This window comes from Anastrepha ludens, chromosome 3 (assembly GCF_028408465.1).
Source record: "Anastrepha ludens isolate Willacy chromosome 3, idAnaLude1.1, whole genome shotgun sequence".
Taxonomy (NCBI): domain Eukaryota; kingdom Metazoa; phylum Arthropoda; class Insecta; order Diptera; family Tephritidae; genus Anastrepha; species Anastrepha ludens.
The window spans coordinates 107,247,895-107,269,979 of NC_071499.1; the positions used below are offsets into that span (position 1 = coordinate 107,247,895).

Sequence of the window (22,085 nt, forward strand, 5' to 3'; positions counted from 1 at the left end):
CCCTGTGATCGTCTGGGCCGATTTCAACAGCTCATAATAGATCACACCTTTCTGATCCCACCAAATACAGAGCATTACCTTGGCGCAATGAATATTCTTCTTCGGCGTCGGTTTCGCTGGTTGGCCGGGCTTCACGTATGATATTTTGCGCTTAGGGTTGTCATAATGGATCCATTTTCATCCCCAGTCACAACCCGATGCAAAAACGACTTCAATTTGTGGCGTTCAAGCAGCAATTCGGCCATGCATTTTCGCCTTTCAACGTCTCTCGGCTTCAGTTCATGGGGAAACCAATTTCCAAGCTTTTGAATGAATCCGGCTGCTTTTAAATGTTTTGAAATGGCTGCTTGAGTGACTCCCAATGATTTTGCTAGTTCTTCTTGAGTTTGACAGCAATCTTCATCGAATAATGCCTCTAATTCTTCATCTTCAAACTGTTTTGGCTGTCCTGGACGTTCCTTGTCTTCCAAGTCAAAATCTCCACTCTTAAAACGTCGAAACCAGTACTCACACGTTTGTTGCAATGGAGCATATTCACCATCAACTTCACACAGCAATCGATGACTTTCAGCTGCTTTTTTCTTCCAATTGAAACAGAAAAGTAATGCTTCCCGCAAATTGCGTTTTGTTGGCACAAAAGTTGACATGTTGATGGCTACAAAAAAAATATTGTTTACACTTTAACGAAATGACACATACTGAAAAATAAAGCGCAATAATAACGCTTCACATTGACGTTAGTTAATGTATCACCTGTTGCGATTTTATATTGGTAACGCCATCTCTCAGAAAATCCTTAAAATTAAGTTATAGAACCAATACAATTTTCAAATCGAGTTAAATGTGACAGAAAATGGAGCATCGAAATTAACGCAAATAAAACAATACAAGTAAACTACACCAACAGACGGACAACCACCGAACCAATTACGTTTGGCAATTCCGTCGTGCAAATATCTGGACATTACGATATAAAATTAAATACGACTCAAGATTAAACTAGCAGGAGCATATAAAGAAAAAACTAAACGAAGTTAAAAATCGCTTTAAGCATTTGTACTGACTGCTTGGACATCAGTCCAAATTATAATTGAAAAATAAAGTTCTTATATATCGAACTACAATTGCACCGTTCTGGAAACATGGAATTGAGGTTTGGGGCACTGCTGCAAAAAGTGATCTAAGTATACCACAACGAGTCCAGTCTAAAGTACTTAGGGCCATGACTGATGCGCCTTGGTGCATACCTAACGCAGACATTCATCGCGACCTTGATATTGATGCTATAGAAGAAGCAATACCACGAGCTAGCAGAAGACACATAAGCAGACTATTGGCGCACACAAATCCTATGATGAGAAGGCTCCCAAATAAAGAGAAACGGGAACATGTTAAGGGTCAAGCACCCACAGATCTTGCAAAGTTGTGAGCATTGAGAAATATGCTGCGGTCTGTAGTTTATTGAAATGACTGAGTGCTGCAAAGTAGTCAAGGCGGTAGTTGGCGACAATACTAGTAACAGGTTACTAAGCCAGGTTACTTGCCTGGTAGCTAATCGTATTTGTTTTTGTTTGTTAGGCACTTGTTTTAAATGCTATGCATATTTCTTTTAAATGAGCTTAAGGACATTGGCCCTTCAATATCAGCATCATTCCATCTGTTCGTAAATTAATTACTTATTGTATGAGGACAGGTGTAATATTTTATGGAAGCAAATAAAAAATGGAAGAATTCTACCATAAAACATTTAAAATAATATTTCTATCACAAATTGAATTATTACAATTTTATTGTACACAATTTATAGATTTCTATGACCAAAATTTGCAAAATTTAATCCACTATAAAAATTGAGATGTGCTGGACTCCAATTTTGTTCGACAAAAGTGGTCGACTTTTGGTGTACTTTCAGATTATTTGTATATGATAACTTTTCTGTTCTAGAAATGCAGTTGCACAGTGTTGTTAGGCAATTGAAGTAACATGGGTTCAACTGAAATGACGAGAGCAGTGGTCAAATGTGATCTCTACGGTAGAGGTTTGGCTGAAATTCTAAAAATGAAACATGGAGGTTAACCAAGCCAAATCGGCAATAATGGTTTTTCGTCGTGGAAGCAAACTATTGGAAAAAGAAAAAATGGTAATATAAACGAGATAATATCATTAAAACAGACACGTACTGCCACCCGGGGGTGGTTCTTTTACTCAAAATGGTTTTACAGAAACATCTAGAAAAAAGTAATAACGCCGCAATACCTAGTTTGAATTTTACATGGAATAACTTTTTTCTAAATAAGGAAATACAGTAAAATTAGGAGTGATATGGAAAATGTTTCAATCTGTCTGTTGGGCTTAACTTTGGACAGCGGCGCAGGTATGGGGTTACTGTACAGGTATGTTTGCGAATGTTGACAGATTACAACTGCAATTTATAAAGAAAATTGTTCAGCTCCCAAGCTGTTCGCCTACTTCTGCTATTTAGGGTATCAAGTGTGGCCATATTTACACGCTTCTTAACGATTAAATTATAGCCAAAAAAAATCTTTGCAAATGAAGCCTTGACGCTGCACGACTCTTAACAACAATAGTTTTAAAAATAAATCTTTTCTGAGCTAAGGTTTTAAATCAAATAAGATTGGCTCAGAATTTGAAATGGGACGAAATGGTAAGAAAAAAAGAAGTGCGCAACTGGCAAAAAATGTGAAACAGAGCACTAAAAATATATTGGGTAGTCGAAAAAGTCTTTTCGTATTTTGTCAATAGATGTCATTGGAGTCATCTATCTCCAGTGCTACCAATCACATTGTGTCATATCATATGGTGTTAGAAAGTGATGAATGAGAAAAAGATGAGTGAAAATAATGAAGAAATTCGCTATATTTTGAAATTTTTATATAAAAAAGAGAAGAATGCCACGCAAGCCATCAATGAAATTTGTAAAGTTTACGGAGACGATGCTGTATCACTTCGTGTAGCACAACAATGGTTCGCTCGCTTCCGTTCTGGAAATTTCGATGTGAAAGATGCACCTCGCTCCGGTCGACCTATCGTTGAAAAAGTTGATGAAATTATGGAAAAGATTTACCACGACCGTCACATAAGCTGCCATGACATCGCCAAGGCACCAAACATTCATCATCAAACGGGTTTGAACCATTTAAAGAAGGCTGGTTACAAAAAGAAGCTCGATGTTTGGGTACCACATGCATTGTCCGTGAAAAATTTAATGGACCGAATTAACATTTGCGATTCTTTGCTGAAACGAAATGAAATCGAACCATTTCTGAAGCGAATGGTAACAGGAGACGAAAAGTGGATCAAATACGACAATAATGTGCGAAAAATATCATGGTGCAAGGGTGGTGAAGCTCAACAAACGGTCGCAAAGCCAGGATTGACGCCACGAAAGGTTATGCTGTGTGTTTGGTGGGATTGGAAAGGAATCATCCACTATGAGCTGCTCCAGCCTGCTCGAACGATTGATTCTACACTTTACTGTCAACAACTGATGAGATTGAAGCAAGCAATCGAAAAAAACGGCCAGAACTGATCAGCAGAAACGGCGTCGTCTTCCATGAGGACAACGCTAGGCCACACACATCTTTGATAACTCGGCAAAAACTGGGAGAGCTTGGCTGGGAAGGCTATATGGTGGATGCATCAACCACCATATAGCCCTGACCTTGCACCATCGGACTACCATTTGTTTCGGTCAATGTAGAACTCCCTTAATGGAGTAAAGTTGGCTTCAAGAGAAGTCTGTGAAAATTACTTGTCTCAGTTTTTCGCCGAGAAACCCCAAAAGTTGTACACTGATGGAATACTGTCTCTAGAAGAAAAATGGCAAAAGATGGTCGACCGAAATGGTACATATTTAGTTTAATAGAGTTCATTATAAATATAAAAAAATGAGTTGGAGTTTGATTAGAAATACGAAATGACTTTTTCGACTACCCAATATAAGGAACGCTGTACTTTCTTTGGGAATATTGTCTTTAGTAATACCAAAATAGTTCATGTTCTAAATGCAAAAAAATTTTAAATTTTATGGCTAATGCTTTAGAGTACAGACAATTTATTGTAGGTGAATAGTTTTGTAAATAAATATCCACCTAATTTTTGTAGAAGTGGACTTTTGAAGTCACTTATTCGCTGCGCAATGTCTATGTCATCGTAAAGCTCATACAGCTCATCGTTCCATCGCCTGCGATATTCCCCATTGCCAACGTGCAAAGGTCCAAAAATCTTACGCAGAATCTTTCACTCAAATACTCCAAGCGTCGCTTCATCGGATGTTGTCATCGCCCACGCTGCGCCATTCGTTAGGACGGATATACTGGATCATTTTAAACCCAACAGTCAAACTGATTTTGTTGAAAAATAACATAGACTGTTCTTTAACCGAGGGATTTAAAAATATATATTTTTTTTCAATGGTCTAAATCTAAATTCCGATTTTGAAATGCTTAAAAAAATCATACAAAAAAGAATATTCGTTGAAAAAAATGGATTAAAGATTAGTCTTTTATGTGTTGAAAAGCTATACGAATTTTTAAAAAGGTTGTCTTACGAGTTATTTTAGAAGTTGTGGTTACCGAATTATAAAGTGGCATTTCGAGAAATGAGAAAATCTCCCTTCCATATACTACTTTTTTCCAACCATCATAGCATTTCTGGAAGGCCGATTTCGGTATGGATTTCAGTTCCTTCTTCGAATTCTCTTTTATGACTTCAATTGTCTCAAAATGTTTTCCACGGAGCGGCAACTTGAGCTTGGGAAACAGGAAAAAGTCACATGGAGTCATATCAGGCGAATACGGTGCTTGCGGAACGATATTAACATTATTTTTGTTCAAATAATCGGGAACAAGACGTGATGTGTGAGCTGGTGCATTATCGTGATGCAAGAACCATGACTTGTTGTCCCACAATTCCTTCCTTTTAAGACGAATGCTCTCGCGCAAACGCTTTAAAACGTCTAAATAATATTCAGCGTTAACCGATCGGCCTTGCGGAAGGAACTCCGAGTGCACCACACCTTCGTAATCGAAAAAAAACAGTCAGCATAACCTTAATTTTTGAGCGACTTTGGCGTGGTTTTTTGGGTTGATGTACGGCTCTCTTTGAACGATTTGTACTACTGGAAAACACGTGCACGCGATAGAGCAGAGTCCCCATAGGTTGTCTGCAACATTTTTAAGGCGTCTGAAGCCGAAATTTTGTTGGAATAGCAAAATTTCAAACAAATTCTTTGTTCAAATTGAATTTCCATCGTTAAATTCGAAAAACACACTCGAGCTTGACTTGTTTACAGTAGCACAGAAAACAAACTGTGTGACATATCACGCTGAAATTTTCCATGAAAGCTTATAACAGTCCTACCATCCAACAAAAAATTTATTTTTGCCATATGTCATCCGCGGACCGTTTTATTTATAACGTCTCGTTCATATTTGAGCAGAAGTACATCTCATTTCTTTTTAACTAGAGCAACGTGAACATTTTTGGATATACTTTTAGTAAGTTTTGCTGTTTTTAAGCTTTTTGATCATCTGGTCACCCTACAGGTGACTTACTTAGCGAGCCAAATGCTCGTATGTTGCACCCATTTTACTTTTTTTTGCTTCATTTATTTCATTATTTGTAGTTCAACTTCGTTTTGTTTATTTTCTGTTTGCAATGCATTTGCTTGAGGCGAAAAGTAACTATTGCAACGCCGACGTGGCGAGGCGAGCAAACAGATTAGAGTGCAGAATTGAGCAGCTGCATCCATCGTTCGTATAAATAGACGTGTAATCTGTTTATTTTCGTACTAACCGATTGAACAGCATGAAGTTTCTAGTTACATTTTCGCTCTTGGTTTGCTTGATTGCGTCCAGTCAGGCGCAGTTTGGAGGCGGTGGCGGTGGACCAGTGGGCGGCGGCGGTGGAGGACCAATAGGGGGTGGTGGTGGAGGTCCAATAGGTGGCGGCGGAGGTGGTGGTCCAATAGGTGGAGGCGGAGGTGGCGGTCCCATTGGAGGAGGAGGCGGTGGTCCTTTTGGTGGTGGCGGCGGCGGCGGTAGAAGATAAAGTTTTTAAAATTATTCGACGTTAATAAAACAAAAATAAATATATAAAATGCTAAATTGTTCACTTTCCATTTATTTAACTTTTTTAACAATACTAACACTGTTAAAATTGAAATTCCCTTTCCAGGATTTGTCGCAATAAGTACCTCATAGCATTTATTGGCAGTAAAAAATAATTATTCGAAATTTATTTAGACACTTGTCTTCATTTGTAGTTCAATGAGAACCGAAGCGTTATAATCTTGACAATTACGTCACCCCACCTAATAAGATATAAAGTTGCAATAAATTCATTAATTAATACATCCATACCTACAATGGCGCTTACACCTTTCTTAGGTGTTTGGCCCAGCTCCGCCTCCAATTTGTAGCTTATGTCTTGATACTCGTATTTATCCATAAATGAAAGGACCTATAATTTTAAGCCGACTCCGAACGGCAGATATTTTTTTATGAGAAGCTTTTTAATGACAGAAATCGCTCAGAGGTTTGCCATTTGCGTTGCAGCAGGAGAAAATAGACAAAAGTAGTCGACCGAAATGGCGCATATTTGGTCTAAATCGGATAGCCCTAACTACTTACAGGTAACCCCCGTATAACACAGGAGTTACGTTCCCAAAAGTTGCCGTGTTATGCGTATCCGTGTTATATGAATCAAAGGACTAGTATGAATAGAGGGTTTAGGTTTCAAAAATTAAAAAAAAACCTGCTACTATATTTTCATAATAAAGATGAGTATTTTTATTGAAATTTTCTTAAGAAGTAATACATATTAATATGAACTAGGATCGCCCGTACGTCGAAATTTCGACGTTATTCGATACGTAATACGGAGAGCAAAATTTAGTCATCCCTTTTTCAAGTATTTATAGTCATAGAAAAAAGTTGAAACATATATAAATGGATAGCTTAAGTTGAAACTTTTTACATGTTATATGTGAATAGATGTAGTAAAATTAAATGTGAAAAATATCCCATTTTACCTGTATTAAGACATTAACATTTTTTCCGATAGCCAAGCTGTCGTCGCCGTATTGCAGCTCTCTTCTGGTGAACTCCTGTAAGGAGGAACTCAAACATCTCGATCGAGCAGGAAACATCTTCCTTATCTGGGTTCCTGGGCCGACGAGCTTGCCAGGAAGGGGTCGACAGAACCAGTTTCAGCTGTCCCCCTCGCAGACATCGGTGTTCTTTGTCCGTTGTTAAAGGGAAACTACACAATTTTTTTCTAGGAAAAGCGCAAGACAGATGGAGGTCTGTCTCATCGTGCGCTATTCGAAAACACTATGGCCTCAATACGACAGAAATATAGTAGAACGCTTAAGGTGATGGGAATCCCCCGCCGTTCAATTTCCAAACTCATTGCGGTGTTCACTGGTCACTGGGAGATCGATATTCATGCGGAAAAGCTTGGAATTCCGTACAACCCCTATTGCAGAAGCTGTGGAGATCCTACAGAGAAAGAGACTGTTGAACATTTTCTCTGCAAATGTGTGGCTCTGGCGGCTAGGCGCTTCAGATTCCTTAGCGTGCCCTTTGGGGATGACTTGAAGAAACTCTCCAGCCTAGATCCCTTTTCTTTCCGCCACTACATCAACAGCACTGGATGGTTGTAGAAGGTTTTCTCTTCCTAAAAATTTTTCTTTGCACAGGTAATGGTCCACATTATGGTATCAAAACGGCACGTAGTTGCTACTTGAAGTGTGCCTGTGGCACTCTTGCCATTTTACCTACCTACCTTCCTGTATTAAGCGATTCTATATTTGTGTATTTCAAATATAATATTATAACTTTTTTTATTCATGAATTGGAAACATTTAATTTCATGTATTATGGAAAAAAAAAAAATTTTTTTGAAAAACGATAATAAAAAACAATCATTAATTAATCCATGACTATCATAATTTCTAAATCAAATTTATAATAGTAGATGCTTTCCATTTCAATTCAACCGGGCTATTCGGGTCATGTTCTTCGATTTCGATGTAACTTAAATATGTTGCTCTCTGGTCGAAATAATGAGACACGTATTTTTTTGTTCGCCCGAAAAAAATTTTTTTCAAGAGTTATCGGCAATTTTGTTTTTCGCCTCAAACTCGATTTTTTTTAATTATATAAGAAAAAATTTTTTTTAAATGCCCATAACTTAGTCAAAAATGAACCGATTTTAATAATTCTGGGTTCAAAATGATCGTAATTACTTACACAAGCGACTTCATGTAGAAACAATTGCAAAAAAGTAATTGAAAATTTTTTATTTAGCAAAAAAAAAAAATTTTAATTTTTTCAAAATTCAATATTTCAAAAAGTGTATTTTTTTTTTTTTATAACTTTTTCCAAACCAAAAAAACATCTCAAACTTTAATTGAGCTGCATGTCTAGTACCTAAAATGAGTTGTTTTTGAGTAATGAATTTTTGAGTAAACACCCTGTTTCACACTTTTTGTTTTTTGCAAAATAAAAAATTTTCAACTACTTTTTTGCAATTGTTTCTACATGAAGTCGCTTGTGTAAGTAATGACGATCCTTTTGAACTCAAAATTATTAAAATCGGTTCATTTTTGACTAAGTTATAGGCATTTAAAGAAACTTTTTTCTTATATAATTAAAAAAAATCGAGTTTGAGGCGAAAAACAAAATTGCCGATAACTCTTGAAAAAAATTTTTTTCGGGCGAACAAAAAAATACGTGTCTCATTATTTTGACCAGAGAGCAACATATTTGAGTTACATCGAAATCGAAGAACATGTCCCGAATAGCCCTTTTGAATTGAAATGGAAAGAATCTATATAAGAAAATTTTTTTTAATTGCTCATAACTTAGTCAAAAATAAGCCGATTTGAATGATTCTGGGTTCAAAATAATCGTAATTACTTACACGAGCGACTTCATTTAGAAATAGTTGCAAAAAAGTAGTTGAAAATTTTTTATTTTGCAAAAAACAAAAAGTGCGAAACAGGGTGTTTACTCAAAAATTCATTACTCAAAAACAACTCATTTTAGCTACTAGGCATGCAGCTCAATTAAAGTTTGAGATGTTTTTTTGATTTGGAAAAAGTTATAAAAAAAAAAAAATACACTTTTTGAAATATTGAATTTTGAAAAAATTAAAATTTTTTTTTTTTGCTAAATAAAAAATTTTCAATTACTTTTTTGCAATTGTTTCTACATGAAGTCGCTTGTGTAAGTAATTACGATCATTTTGAACCCAGAATTATTAAAATCGGTTCATTTTTGACTAAGTTATGGGCATTTAAAAAAAATTTTTTCTTATATAATTAAAAAAAATCGAGTTTGAGGCGAAAAACAAAATTGCCGATAACTCTTGAAAAAAATTTTTTTCGGGCGAACAAAAAAATACGTGTCTCATTATTTTGACCAGAGAGCAACATATTTGAGTTACATCGAAATCGAAGAACATGTCCCGAATAGCCCTTTTGAATTGAAATGGAAAGAATCTATATAAGAAAATTTTTTTTAATTGCTCATAACTTAGTCAAAAATAAGCCGATTTGAATGATTCTGGGTTCAAAATAATCGTAATTACTTACACGAGCGACTTCATTTAGAAATAGTTGCAAAAAAGTAGTTGAAAATTTTTTATTTTGCAAAAAGCAAAAAGTGCGAAACAGGGTGTTTACTCAAAAATTCACTACTCAAAAACAACTTATTTTAGCTACTAGGCATGCAGCTCAATTAAAGTTTGAGATGTTTTTTTGATTTGGAAAAAGTTATAAAAAAAAATACACTTTTTGAAATATTGAATTTTGAAAAAATTTAAATTTTTTTTTTTTTGCTAAATAAAAAATTTTCAATTACTTTTTTGCAATTGTTTCTACATGAAGTCGCTTGTGTAAGTAATTACGATCATTTTGAACCCAGAATTATTAAAATCGGTTCATTTTTGACTAAGTTATGGGCATTTAAAAAAAATTTTTTCTTATATAATTAAAAAAAATCGAGTTTGAGGCGAAAAACAAAATTGCCGATAACTCTTGAAAAAAATTTTTTTCGGGCGAACAAAAAAATACGTGTCTCATTATTTCGACCAGAGAGCAACATATTTAAGTTACATCGAAATCGAAGAACATGACCCGAATAGCCCGGTTGAATTGAAATGGAAAGCATCAGTAGATATTGATTCACAATATTTCCACAAGTTCCAGTAGTTTTATGAACTTTTATATCATGATACATATATATAATATCATGACACATATTATAATAGGACTATGAATAAGTTCGTGCGGTTTTTTTCGAAATTTGAAACTTTATTGACGTAAAATGGTTACAAATTTAATATTCAAAATATTGTCCATCGCTTACTACTACTTTTTCCCATCTTTCTGGCAATTCACGGATTCCCTTTGTGAAAAATTCGGTCGGTTTTGCCGCAATCCACGAATCGATCCATTTTTTGACTTCATCGTAATTACGGAAGTGCTGGTCAGCCAGGCCATGTTGCATCGATCGGAAGAGATAGTAATCGGATGGCGCAAGGTCTGGACTATACGGCGGGTGGGGTAGGACATCCCATTTGAGCGTTTCTAAGTATGTTTTGACCACTTGTGCAACATGTGGCCGAGCATTGTCATGTTGCAAAATAACTTTGTCGTGTCTATCGGCGTATTGCGGCCGTTTTTCTCGCAGTGCTCGGCTCAAACGCATCAATTGTCGTCGGTAGACATCCCCCGTAATCGTTTCATTCGGTTTCAGTAGCTCATAATACACAACACCCAGCTGGTCCCACCAGATACACAGCATAACCTTCAGGCCATGAATATTCTGCGCCGACGTCGATGTTGAAGCATGGCCAGGGTATCCATACGTTGCCCGACGTTTTGGATTGTAGTAATGGACCCACTTTTCATCGCCAGTCACAATTCGATGCAAAAAACCCTTTCTTTTGTGCCGTTGAAGCAGTTGTTCGCATGCCATAAAACGGCGTTCAACGTCTCTTGGCTTCAATTCATACGGCACCCAATGGCCTACCTTTCGGATCATTCCCATGGCTTTTAAACGTTTGGAAATGGTTGATTGATCAACTCCCAAAGTTTTTGCAACCTCTTCTTGCGTTTGAGCCGGATCTTGATCGAGCAATTCCTCCAATTCGGTATCCATGAACTTTGGCGGCGCACCCTCGCGTTCTTCGTCTTCCAAGCCAAAATCACCACTTTTAAAGCGTGCAAACCACTTCTGGCACGTTCGCTCAGATAGAGCATGCTCACCATAAACTTCTACCAAGATACGATGACTTTCGGCTGCTTTTTTCTTCATATTAAAATAATGAAGAAGAATTCCCCGCAAAAACACATTATTTGGCACGAAATTCGACATTTTCAAGTGTGGTAAAAATATTGTTGTTTACGCTTCAAATAAAAAACTTATACTGACGTTTGTGCCTTACGACAGTAGCTCTCCAATGAATGTTTGGAAATGTGGATCGATGGAATAATAATCAAGTTACGCCATCTGTTGTAAAACCGCACGAACTTATTCATATTCCTATTATATCATCATAATACAGGTAAAATAGTGTGATTAAATTTACATGCACCTATTCACTTATGTATCTGTTTTAGTACATTGTGCAAACCGTCCCCACATATGCTATCCATTGGTATATGTTTCAACTTTTTTCTCTGATTATAAATACTAAAAAAAGGTACGACAAAATTTCGTTCTCCGTATTAATATATAGATTAAAAAATGTTTTCTTCGTCATCACTAAGCACTATAAACCGCCAGCGTTTTCCGCACGAACTTATTCATATTCCTATTATATCATCATAATACAGGTAAAATAGTGTGATTAAATTTACATGCACCTATTCACTTATGTATCTATTTTAGTACATTGTGCAAACCGTCCCCACATATGCTATCCATTGGTATATGTTTCAACTTTTTTCTCTGATTATAAATACTAAAAAAAGGTACGACAAAATTTCGTTCTCCGTATTAATATATAGATTAAAAAATGTTTTCTTCGTCATCACTAAGCACTATAAACCGCCAGCGTTTTCTTTTTGGCAAGATATCCTCATCCTCTAAGCTTTTTTCTGTATTATCTTCAGATCCATGCTCCACCTTTTGCAAAAAATCTGTTATTTGATATTGCTGGCTTTTAGTTAAAAGATCTTTATAAATTTCCTTATATGGTGCTAAGCACTCATAAAGTGCTCTTTTAAACTTTGTGCTCCTTTCATTTGAAGGATCTTCATTTAAGAAATATGACTCTCGTCAATTTCTTCTTCCACCAGTAATTCTTGGATATCTTGTGCAGTCATATCGTCAAAACTTTCACCTCCTAGAGACTTAGCAACTCCCATTATTGTGGTCCCTATTATGAGTTGGATTCGATCTTCGATATTCGCTGGTTGTCGAAGATCGAAAATCGAATGTCAATTTAGTACCATGAGCGGTGCATGCCTGTCGAAATTTTCGTTGTATACCGAATTTAGAGTCGAATGCAATTTTGCTTTCGATTGTGTAGCGTATTGTGGGAAAATTTGTTAAAATGTAAGTAAGGTGAAGTTGTTTGCAATTATTTATTGTTTTATAGTAACGAAATAATAAATATATACTAATTTTGTTAATTTTATGCAGGTCGACAGTCGTGAGTACCAAATAGCAATTAAAAAGGCTGGTTGTATTAATGGAAGAGAATCCACAATTCGCAAAAGGGATTTGCACAAAAGTTCAAGCAGCAAAAAAATGGGAGGAGTTTACAACGGAGCTGAATTGATTGGGACCACCAGTTAGAACGGCAGCAAAGTGGATTAAGGTTAATAATGGTTTTTTTTTGGGATGTTTGTAGAAATACATTATTATTTCCCCTTGGCAGGTATGGGCTGACGAATGACGAATATTTGAATAATGAAAATTTATAACACAAAATAAAAAAGAAACTATGGCGCAAAGGTTTTTATTTATTACTTTTTAGTATTTTCCATAATATTCTAAGAATTTCGTTTCTTATGTTTTCTGCTTCTCCGTTATTTGACTCCACTTCAATATCTCCAGCATCATCGTTGAGGGTCTCGTCGGATAACTCTTCATCCGGAAGTTCAACATTGTAAAGCAGACAAATGTTGTGCAAAGCTGCACACACATTAATAATTTGTGTTGCTTTTTTTTGGAGAATAGTGGAGAGCTCTTGCCTGCAACAAACATTTAATCGGGTTTTCAAGACTCCAATTGTTCTCTCAATGATACTTCTCGCTTTAGCATGTTGTTTTTTGGATGTCCTTTTTGGATACCCTCCTTCAGAGTTTCTGAACGGCGTCATTAAATATGGTTTTAGAGCATATCCAGCATCACCAGAGACAGGCAAAAATTATTAAAAACGGAATTTCTATTGGTGTTTATAACATACCGAGGAGCCTAGTATTGCGACGGTCATTGAGATGTTGCTCCTCTAAATGCGCTTTCAATGGCGACATGTTGAAAGCCATAGAATCATCAGCAGCTCCGGGATTTTTCCAAATTTATATAAGTTATTTTCATTTCGTATTTAGAATTTATGACTCATATTTATATATGTATGTATATGCAAATGTCTACTTACAATCATAGCATTAATGTTGTAGAATCCCTTCTTGTTGTAATACAAATGTTGAACTTCTTTCCTGGGAGCGACAATTTTAATATGCGCGCCATCCACACAGCCAATTATTTATGGAATCCGGCATTTGCTATAAAAATGTGCTTTTGTTTGTTGCAGATCAGCCTCTGTACTACTAAATTGTCCATCTTTGGCAAATATAATTTTCCAGGACATCTATTACTTTCCGTTGTACTCATTTTCACAAAAAATACTTTTTTTTACTTTTAAAAATGTTGTTAACAAAGAATTTTAATACAACCGCTTTTTCTTTTATTTTGATTTGCTGTATCTGCTGAGAAAAAATTATCTATTGTAAATGCGTCGAGCGATCGAAATTCACAATAGTCCTATTCTTCAGCGAATGAGCACCATAATACCAAATGAAAATTCGTTCGATCAGCATTTTCGACTGCAGTCGAAGATCGAATGTTGGTCATAATAAGGGCCTGTATCTCTGTTTTCTGCTGCCTCGACCAAATTTTCACCTTCAATTGACTCCGAAAATATTTTTCTCCAACGACCATTTAATGTCGTCGGTTTTATTTCTCTGATAGAATAGTTTATTAGATTAATGCAGTCCAAAATTGTGAAGAGTTTCCACGCCTCCTTGGCGGCCATAGATTCATCATCGTTTTTGTTCAGAATCCATTCTAATGATCTCCTTGTATAATTAGTTTTAATGAAGCTATAATTCCTTGATCTAACGGTTGAAGTAAAGCAGTATCTCTAATTTTCTGTTAATTTTTTCTTATAGTCCGTATTAGCAATTCATTTAAATCCAATGATTTGGCGACATCTGATATCTTTTCGCCCTTTTTGAGCCGATCTAAAATTTGTATTTGTGTGTCCATGGATCTGAAATGTCTTTTAAAATAATTTTTTAATTTCACCCGACATAGCTTATTATTATTTCTTTATACATTTCTTTTTATTTTCATTATTTCTTTCACAATTAAAGTCTTAAAATGTACTTAGGTATTAATAGTTCACGAGAATTCTACAGGAAAATCTGATAGTATGTATGTGCGCGCTCGAATGAAAAATGTCAAATTAGGTATTCTTCGCACTTAAAATTAATCACGTTTATTGAACTGTTGTACGGGGATTTCTCTAATTTTGAATTTGATAGTGTTCGTTTTTAATAGCTTTTATTATATTTCATGTTTTATTAGGGTTTTGCTCAATTCTCGAACCATGTTAGAGTGAATCCGTGCTATAGAAGTGCCGTGTTATATGGGGGCCACCTGTATTTTAATTTAAACGTTGAAATAAAGCGTAAAATGTTCAACATATTTTACTTGATTTTTTTTTTATTTATATTTTTTACAACATCCGATGAAGCGTTGGATTACACGTTGGCAACGGCGAATATCGCAGACGATGGAACGATGAGCTTTATGAGCTTTACGACGACATAGACATAGCGCAGCGAATAAAAATCCAACGGCTGCGTTGTCGTCCGAATGGATACAAACGCTCCGGCACTGAAAGTATTCGATGCGGTACCAGCTGGTGGTAGCAGAGGAAGAGGAAGGCCTCCTCTGCGTTGGAAAGATCAGGTGGAGAAGGACTTGGCTTCACTTGGTGTGTCCAATTGGCGCCGGTTAGCACGAGAAAGAAACGACTGGCGCGCTTTGTTAAACTCGGCCAAAATCGCGTAAGCGGTTATCGAAGGTTAATCATTTTTATTCCCAGCCATTTTGGTTTTTTATTTACTATATTTTTAAAATGGTTAGTTTTTGATAAAACTTCATAAAAATGCGTAGTAGAAAATATTCAGCTACATTGCGAAATTGGGTATTGTCGTCGCATACTTTGACATTATTTTTGTGTTATGAAATTTATGCAAATTTTGTATCCAAAGGTTGATCACTTTTCAATCGGCGAAACTTAGAACTTGTCATTAAAACATCTTTACAAATATTGACATAAAACTAACTTTGTATGCATGTACTAATCTGAAAATTTATCTACCCTTCTCGAGTTGGAAAACGGGCTGCCTCGCTAAAGAAAGAAATTATCAAAAACCAATGAGAATTGCGAGTCACTTTATTTCATTTCGTTTGCTTAAGGAAATATGTTCTGCTGCATATGCATGTATCATATGTACGTGGTTTGTATATGATATTGACGTACATTTGTAACAAAGCATGCTAAACTAGGTTAACAAATATTAATACGTACGCGCATATACCGATTTTATTTAACAAATAGCTGATCAAATACTGAAAAAATATATAAAAGCATCTACAATTGAGCATAATATAATACCAAAATTGTCGTTCGTGTAAGTAATGACGATCATTTTGAACCTAGAATCATTAAAATCGGTTCATTTTTGACTAAGTTATGAGCATTTAAAAAAAAAAAAATTTATATAATATAATATAATGAAAAAAAATCAATTTTGAGCCGAAGAACAAAATTGCCGATAAATCTTGAAAAAACAATTTTTTGGGTGAACAAAAAAATACGTGTCTCATTATTTTGACCAGAGAGCAACATATTTGAGTTACATCGAAATCGAAGAACATGACCCGAATAGCCCGGTTGAATTGAAATGGAAAGCATCAATAACAATTCAAAATGTCAAATTAATTGTAAATAAATAATATAATTCTTTTTTATTTGTTCGGATTGAATTTAACTGCTAATGAAATATGTAAACAAGGCACACATTTCTTACAAAAGTGTCCAAGGCGATTTAATCAGCATTTCTACTGATGTCACCTTCTATTCATACGCCTTGGAATATTGCTTTGATATGTAACTTTTTCTTTGCGACCAAAACAAAATTCTTTTTTAATGTTTTTTTCGATAATTATTGAAACATATTATTTTTGTTGTACGAGTAGTGATGGCAAGATTAATCGCAAAGATTGAAATAATCGATTAATTTTGAGCAATTAATGATTTAATTGTATCGTAGACTTACTTTCAATTAATTGCAATTTTAATCGATTAATTGGCTAAATAATCGTTGTGCGTGGCAGCATTGTTTCTTTGTTATTTCTTTCATCACTAAGATTCTTATATTACTCAAAATGGCTCCCATCAAAAGCAAAGCGTGGAAATATTTCATTAAGGGGGTAGTATGGTATTTTTTTTTTTTTAATTTTTTTTTTTTTTTTTGTTTTAAATTATTCTATAACATCTTAAGATTATTGTGTGAAAGTTTGAAGTGCATTAGAGTAAAATTGACAAAGACACAAAGGATTAAGTATCTACCTCTCCAACCGGATTTCACGCTGTAAAAATCTTCACAAATCTTTAAACGCGTTTTTCTCACACTTGTCTTTTTTACGGTCGGTGTCCACTGTAGATTCATATCTACTGCACCTATTCTTTTCAAATTTGGTTTTTTTGTTTCTTTACTTTATTCACGAGGTAATGACGTCGAGTTTTTTTTTTTTTTTTTAATTTTGTCATATTTTAAAACAACAAAGTTTTCAAGTTTTTTTTATGAAAAATCGGTGTTTTGACTTCAAAGCGCTTTAAAAAATTCAAAAAAAAAAAAAAAATTCGACGTTGTTACCTGCGAAACTTTATTAGCTGATGAAATCAATTTGGTTTTTTGATTTTAGTTGATCCAGTAATGAGTTCTGAGGGACACCGCAATAAAACTTTTTTATGAGACGTCCGCGAAGATTCGCTGCCACCAACTCATTTCTTCATAAAAATCAATGAAAATTTCACACAATATTCTTTAAATATGACTTTATAATGAAGTAATTTTAAAATTTTGAATAAATCAACTGTGTCGACAAAAAAATTTCGAAAAATATGCTTGTTTTACACCGAATTAACCATACTACCCCCTTAAAGAAAATAACAACCTGGTTGTTTGTAATTTTTGCAAAAAAAGTTAAAATTTTCAAACAACACTTCAAACATGTTCCAGCATTTGAAATTGAAACATGCAGCTGAAGTTGATAAATATAATGTAAGATCAAATAGTTGTTTTCCTTCAAAGAATGAGTGCGTAATGCATTTTTTTATAGCTTGATTCCAAAACAAATGACGATGACAGTGAAACCATTGATGAAAATAGTGTGGATACTGTGATCGATATGACAAATGTATGCGAAGGTAACACAGATGAAAGGCCGAGTAGTAGCGCCAGTCAACCATTAATTTTACAAGCATTCACCAACATTCGAAGCTATTCCTCCGGAACAAAAAGCAACAAAATTACACATGGAATCATGCACATGATCGTCAAGGATAATTTGCCGTTTACCTTTGTCGAAGGTATGTTTTGTGTTCATTAATTGTTCTATTATTTTATTCTAAAATATTTAACTTTTATTAAAGGTGCTGGCTTCTTAGACTTTATGAAGCAAAATTTCCCACTTTACATGAAAAGCATGTTGGGAATAACCGCTCATGGGTTGCTTGAAACAAAGCCATTTAATAGAACAATTGGTGTGTATGAATTGAGTGAGTCCCATACAGCTTCCCATATATCTGAGATTTTGTCCGATGCAATGAAAACATTTTCTATTGAGGAAGATAAAGTTGAGGCTGTTGTCACAGGCAATGCAAGAAATATTGTCAATGCAATCTAAGAAAAATTCGGAAAAAATCGTCATATTCCATGTTTCGCCCAAACGCTGAATTTGGTTTGTTCGAATTCATTAGATCTTTCTGCTGTACAAGGCATTGTTTTAAAATGCAAAACAATTGTGAAATGGTTCAAACGCAGCGTTAAAGCCAATGACGACATGCAAAAGGTGCAAGCAGTTGCTGGCGTACCAGAGGGTAAATTTTTAAAACTTTTAATAGATGTAAATACGCGCTGGAATTCCACCCATTATATGATCGAGCGGTTCATCAAACTTAGCGCCTACGTCAGCCAAATTTTGTTAAATTACCCGGATTCTCCGCCCATGATAACGTCAAGAGCGAAGGATGAACTAATGGAAATATGTACAATTTTAAGACCTTTAGAGGCCATGACAGTGCAGATAAGTGCCGAACGACATGGAACTCTCAGCCAAATAATACCACTAGTTCATTGCGGTCATGAGCAAATTTCGAAATGTCAACCAGCATCACAAAAACTGAAGCAAGAAATTTTAAAGCAGTTTGACAAAAGATTTGCCACCATAGAACAGTCTTTTCTCTTAGCTGCATCCACTATCTTGGATCCAAGGTTTAAAAGGGTTAATTTTAAGGATCCGGTGGCTTTGGCGTCGGTATTACGATACATTCGTGCTGAAATGACCAAAAATGATGACAATATGGAAACAGCAAGTGAGTCATCGACGGAATCAGAACCCGATTTTGACTTCTGGGCTCCACACAAAACTCTCGCGCACAAAAAAAAAGGGAGCATGTGACGATGTGCAACCTCAAGATGAGCTCTCTTTTAATTTAAACTCCCAAATTTTGCCACTTAAATCGAACGTAGTAGATGCTTGGGATGACATGAAAACAGTTTATCCGAAGCTCTAAAAATTATTGCCATTCGATTGGCACATCAGTGCCTGCGGAATGGTTGTTCTCTAAGGCCGGACCCACCGCAACATTAAAAAGAAACCGACTGACAACTAACCGGCTGTCAAAATTATTATTTCTACAAACTTGGCTAAATAAAAAATAAGGGGATGAGTTAATAATTTGTAAAATGTGTACAAAAATAATCACAACAGTATTTTCAATTTTTGTCAAATATTTTTTTAAACTTTTTGAAAAAAATATTCATATAACTGTGTATGTAAACGCATATAAATTTCCTTTATAAAATTATATGTTTAAATGAATGAATGAATTAATAAACGAATTTTTTCAAGTAAATTGTTTTTAATTATTTTAATGCATTATCGTAGCTTTTTGAAACAGGGGTCTCAATTGTTTTATCATTATATTTTATAAATCGACAATTAATCGATTAATTCTTATTAATTGCAATTAATCGCAAATCAATTATTTTACTTCTGCAATTAATCATATGATTAATTAATCGATTCTTTTTATTTTTTTTGCCATCTCTATGTACGAGTAACACTTACGGATACCATGAATTGATTGTGTATGTGTTGTGGTATGATTGTACCAGGTGCTGATGCAATACTGAAACCAGTTTGATATTTTTGTGATTGCACCAACATGCTGGCATTATGTATGTCGAATTTAGCTCATCGAAGTAGAAGTCTTCAAGTAATAAAATCGTTCTGCATTCGAAAACGCTTTTTTCTCGCCATCCTTTTTTAATTTTCTCTTCAAGCCAATAACAATATATATATGTATGTATATATAATTGGAGCGTACACCCTTTTTGGGTGTTTGGCCGAGCTCCTCCTCCTATTTGTGGGGTGCTTCTTGATGTTGTTCCACAAATGGAGGGACCTACAGTTTTGAGCCGACTCCGAACGGCAGATATTTTTATGAGGAGCGTTCTCATGGCAGAAATATATTAGGAGGTTTGCCATTGCCTGCCGAGGGGCGACCGGTATTAGAAAAAACGTTTCCTGCATTTTGATCTTTCACCGAGATTCGAACCAACGTTCTCTCTCTGAAATCCGAATGGTAGTCACGCACCAACCCATTCGGCTACAGCGCACAGTGCGGCCGATTCCCAAAAAGCCGGCCAAAAGTCGAAAAAAAAGTTTCTAGGTAGAGTTCTTTTGTCTCTGGGTTGGCTACAGTAATGCCTTGAGTAGTGAAAACCGTTCATAGCAACGTCCTGTACCCTAAGTATCCTCTGTATTTTCAGTCGCAACGTGGCCTTCGTTTGAGCATCGTATTACTGTCGATGAATAGTGAAAGTTGTACACATTTGAAAGGTTAGTAAAATACGAGAAATCTTTAGTACATATCAATACCTCGACACAAAATTTTTAGCTGCAGCAATACGTAGATACATTTTTTGCAATTTTTTTTTATAAAATTTGAGTTTTCAAACTGTATAGTAATACAACGCCATCATATGCTGCTTTGAAACCTATTAAAGGTTACTCAAAAAAGTAATGGTTACTGAATAAAACAAGATTCAGCTGCTACCACTTGCTACCTTGCGACCCGGAAAACATATAAATTTACATGCATCTTGATTATGTTCTAGAATATACGCTATTTCACGTGAGGGGGTGGCCAATAGGGGTGGAAGGGGGTGGATTTTCAAAATTTTAAGATCAAATTCGTAATCAGCGACCCCGACAAACCCCGAGTAAGAAATTTTGAATCAATTACTTAATTTTTTGAGTTTTGGCCAGCTTTTCGGGAATCGGCCGCACTGTGCAGCGGCCGCCTATAAATACGTAACTTAAAGTTAACTTGAGTATCCGCAAATGGAAAAAAAAATTAGAATTGAACATAAATATGTGCCATAAGTTTTTTAAATTATACCTACTTTAAGCAAAAAATATCCTGTATTTCCCAAGCATCTGCTGCTTGTCATCGTTGATTTCTTCCATTTGATTGGAAACCGACTCAGAACTTTCTCATACAAATGAAGAAAACGATTGAAACAGCCGTAAAAAATCGTTTTGCAGTCAATTTTAAGTTTGACAATACGAATAAGAGCACAAAGCGTGTCGCCAGTATGGGAAACAAAAGACTCTTCTATCCCGTCCGTCCCTTTCCCACTAGCAAAATATTTGCCTTCCAAATGTTTCCCTGTGTAAATCGGGACTATTGTTCATCATTTGATCATCACTTGGTTGTTGAAACAGAATCACTTGCAGAATCACCTGCTCGCTCAAATATTAATTTTATTATGTCACATTACGTAATGCTGGAGAGGGAATGTCGTGGGAACCTACTATTCGTATAAGCCTCTTGGTAGTCTAATAGTATGAAACTTAACGACTTTGAGCAACTTCATAATTCACAGAAGAACTGTTATTTGCTGCCTTTTTCCACACCTTTTATTATTTCATCCGCATTTAGAATTTTCTAATCAGTTTTAAAATATATGGGAAATTTGATTTGTTTATTTGCCATAGTTAGTGTCGTTAGTAGAGAAACCAATCAATTAAAAATTTATGTATTAATAAATTTAATATAAATTAACTAAAGCGATAGCTAAAGTGCCAGAGGTGTTTACAGCAGCGCTCAGACGTTGGTTTGTTTGTGATTGCATTTAAATTACGATTGCACTTGCTCATACATGCAAACATATACAGACATACAAATGGGTATTTATGTATGAACATTTCAACAAATGATGTTTTGCTTCCCAATCGCCAGTGGGAAAATACGCGAACCTGACCTAACCTATACGCTGACAGAATCTATAATGGGTGATGGACGGGCATTGTTGTTGCGTACGCTGCATTTTTATTTGCGCTTCCCTTTGTCACGAATTTCAGCCATCGTATATAACTGAAAAATAAATAAACATATGTACATAGTCGTAAATATGGTGGCAACAATCCATTGTTGTTGTTGGTGTGTGACTT

The 22,085-nt window shown here is 35.3% G+C and overlaps 1 protein-coding gene across 1 annotated transcript; it reads left to right on the plus strand.

Moving 5' to 3' along the window:
• Positions 1–5,829: 5,829 nt before the first annotated feature.
• Positions 5,830–6,072, plus strand: LOC128857641 (uncharacterized). Its single transcript, XM_054093389.1, has one exon. It carries the CDS (start codon positions 5,830–5,832, stop codon positions 6,070–6,072), a length of 243 nt encoding a protein of 80 aa, XP_053949364.1.
• The last annotated feature ends 16,013 nt before the right edge of the window (positions 6,073–22,085 follow it).

Excerpts from the sequence above, each read along its gene's own strand:
- LOC128857641 (XM_054093389.1), top strand. The coding sequence starts at position 5,830 with ATGAAGTTTCTAGTTACATTTTCGCTCTTGGTTTGCTTGATTGCGTCC.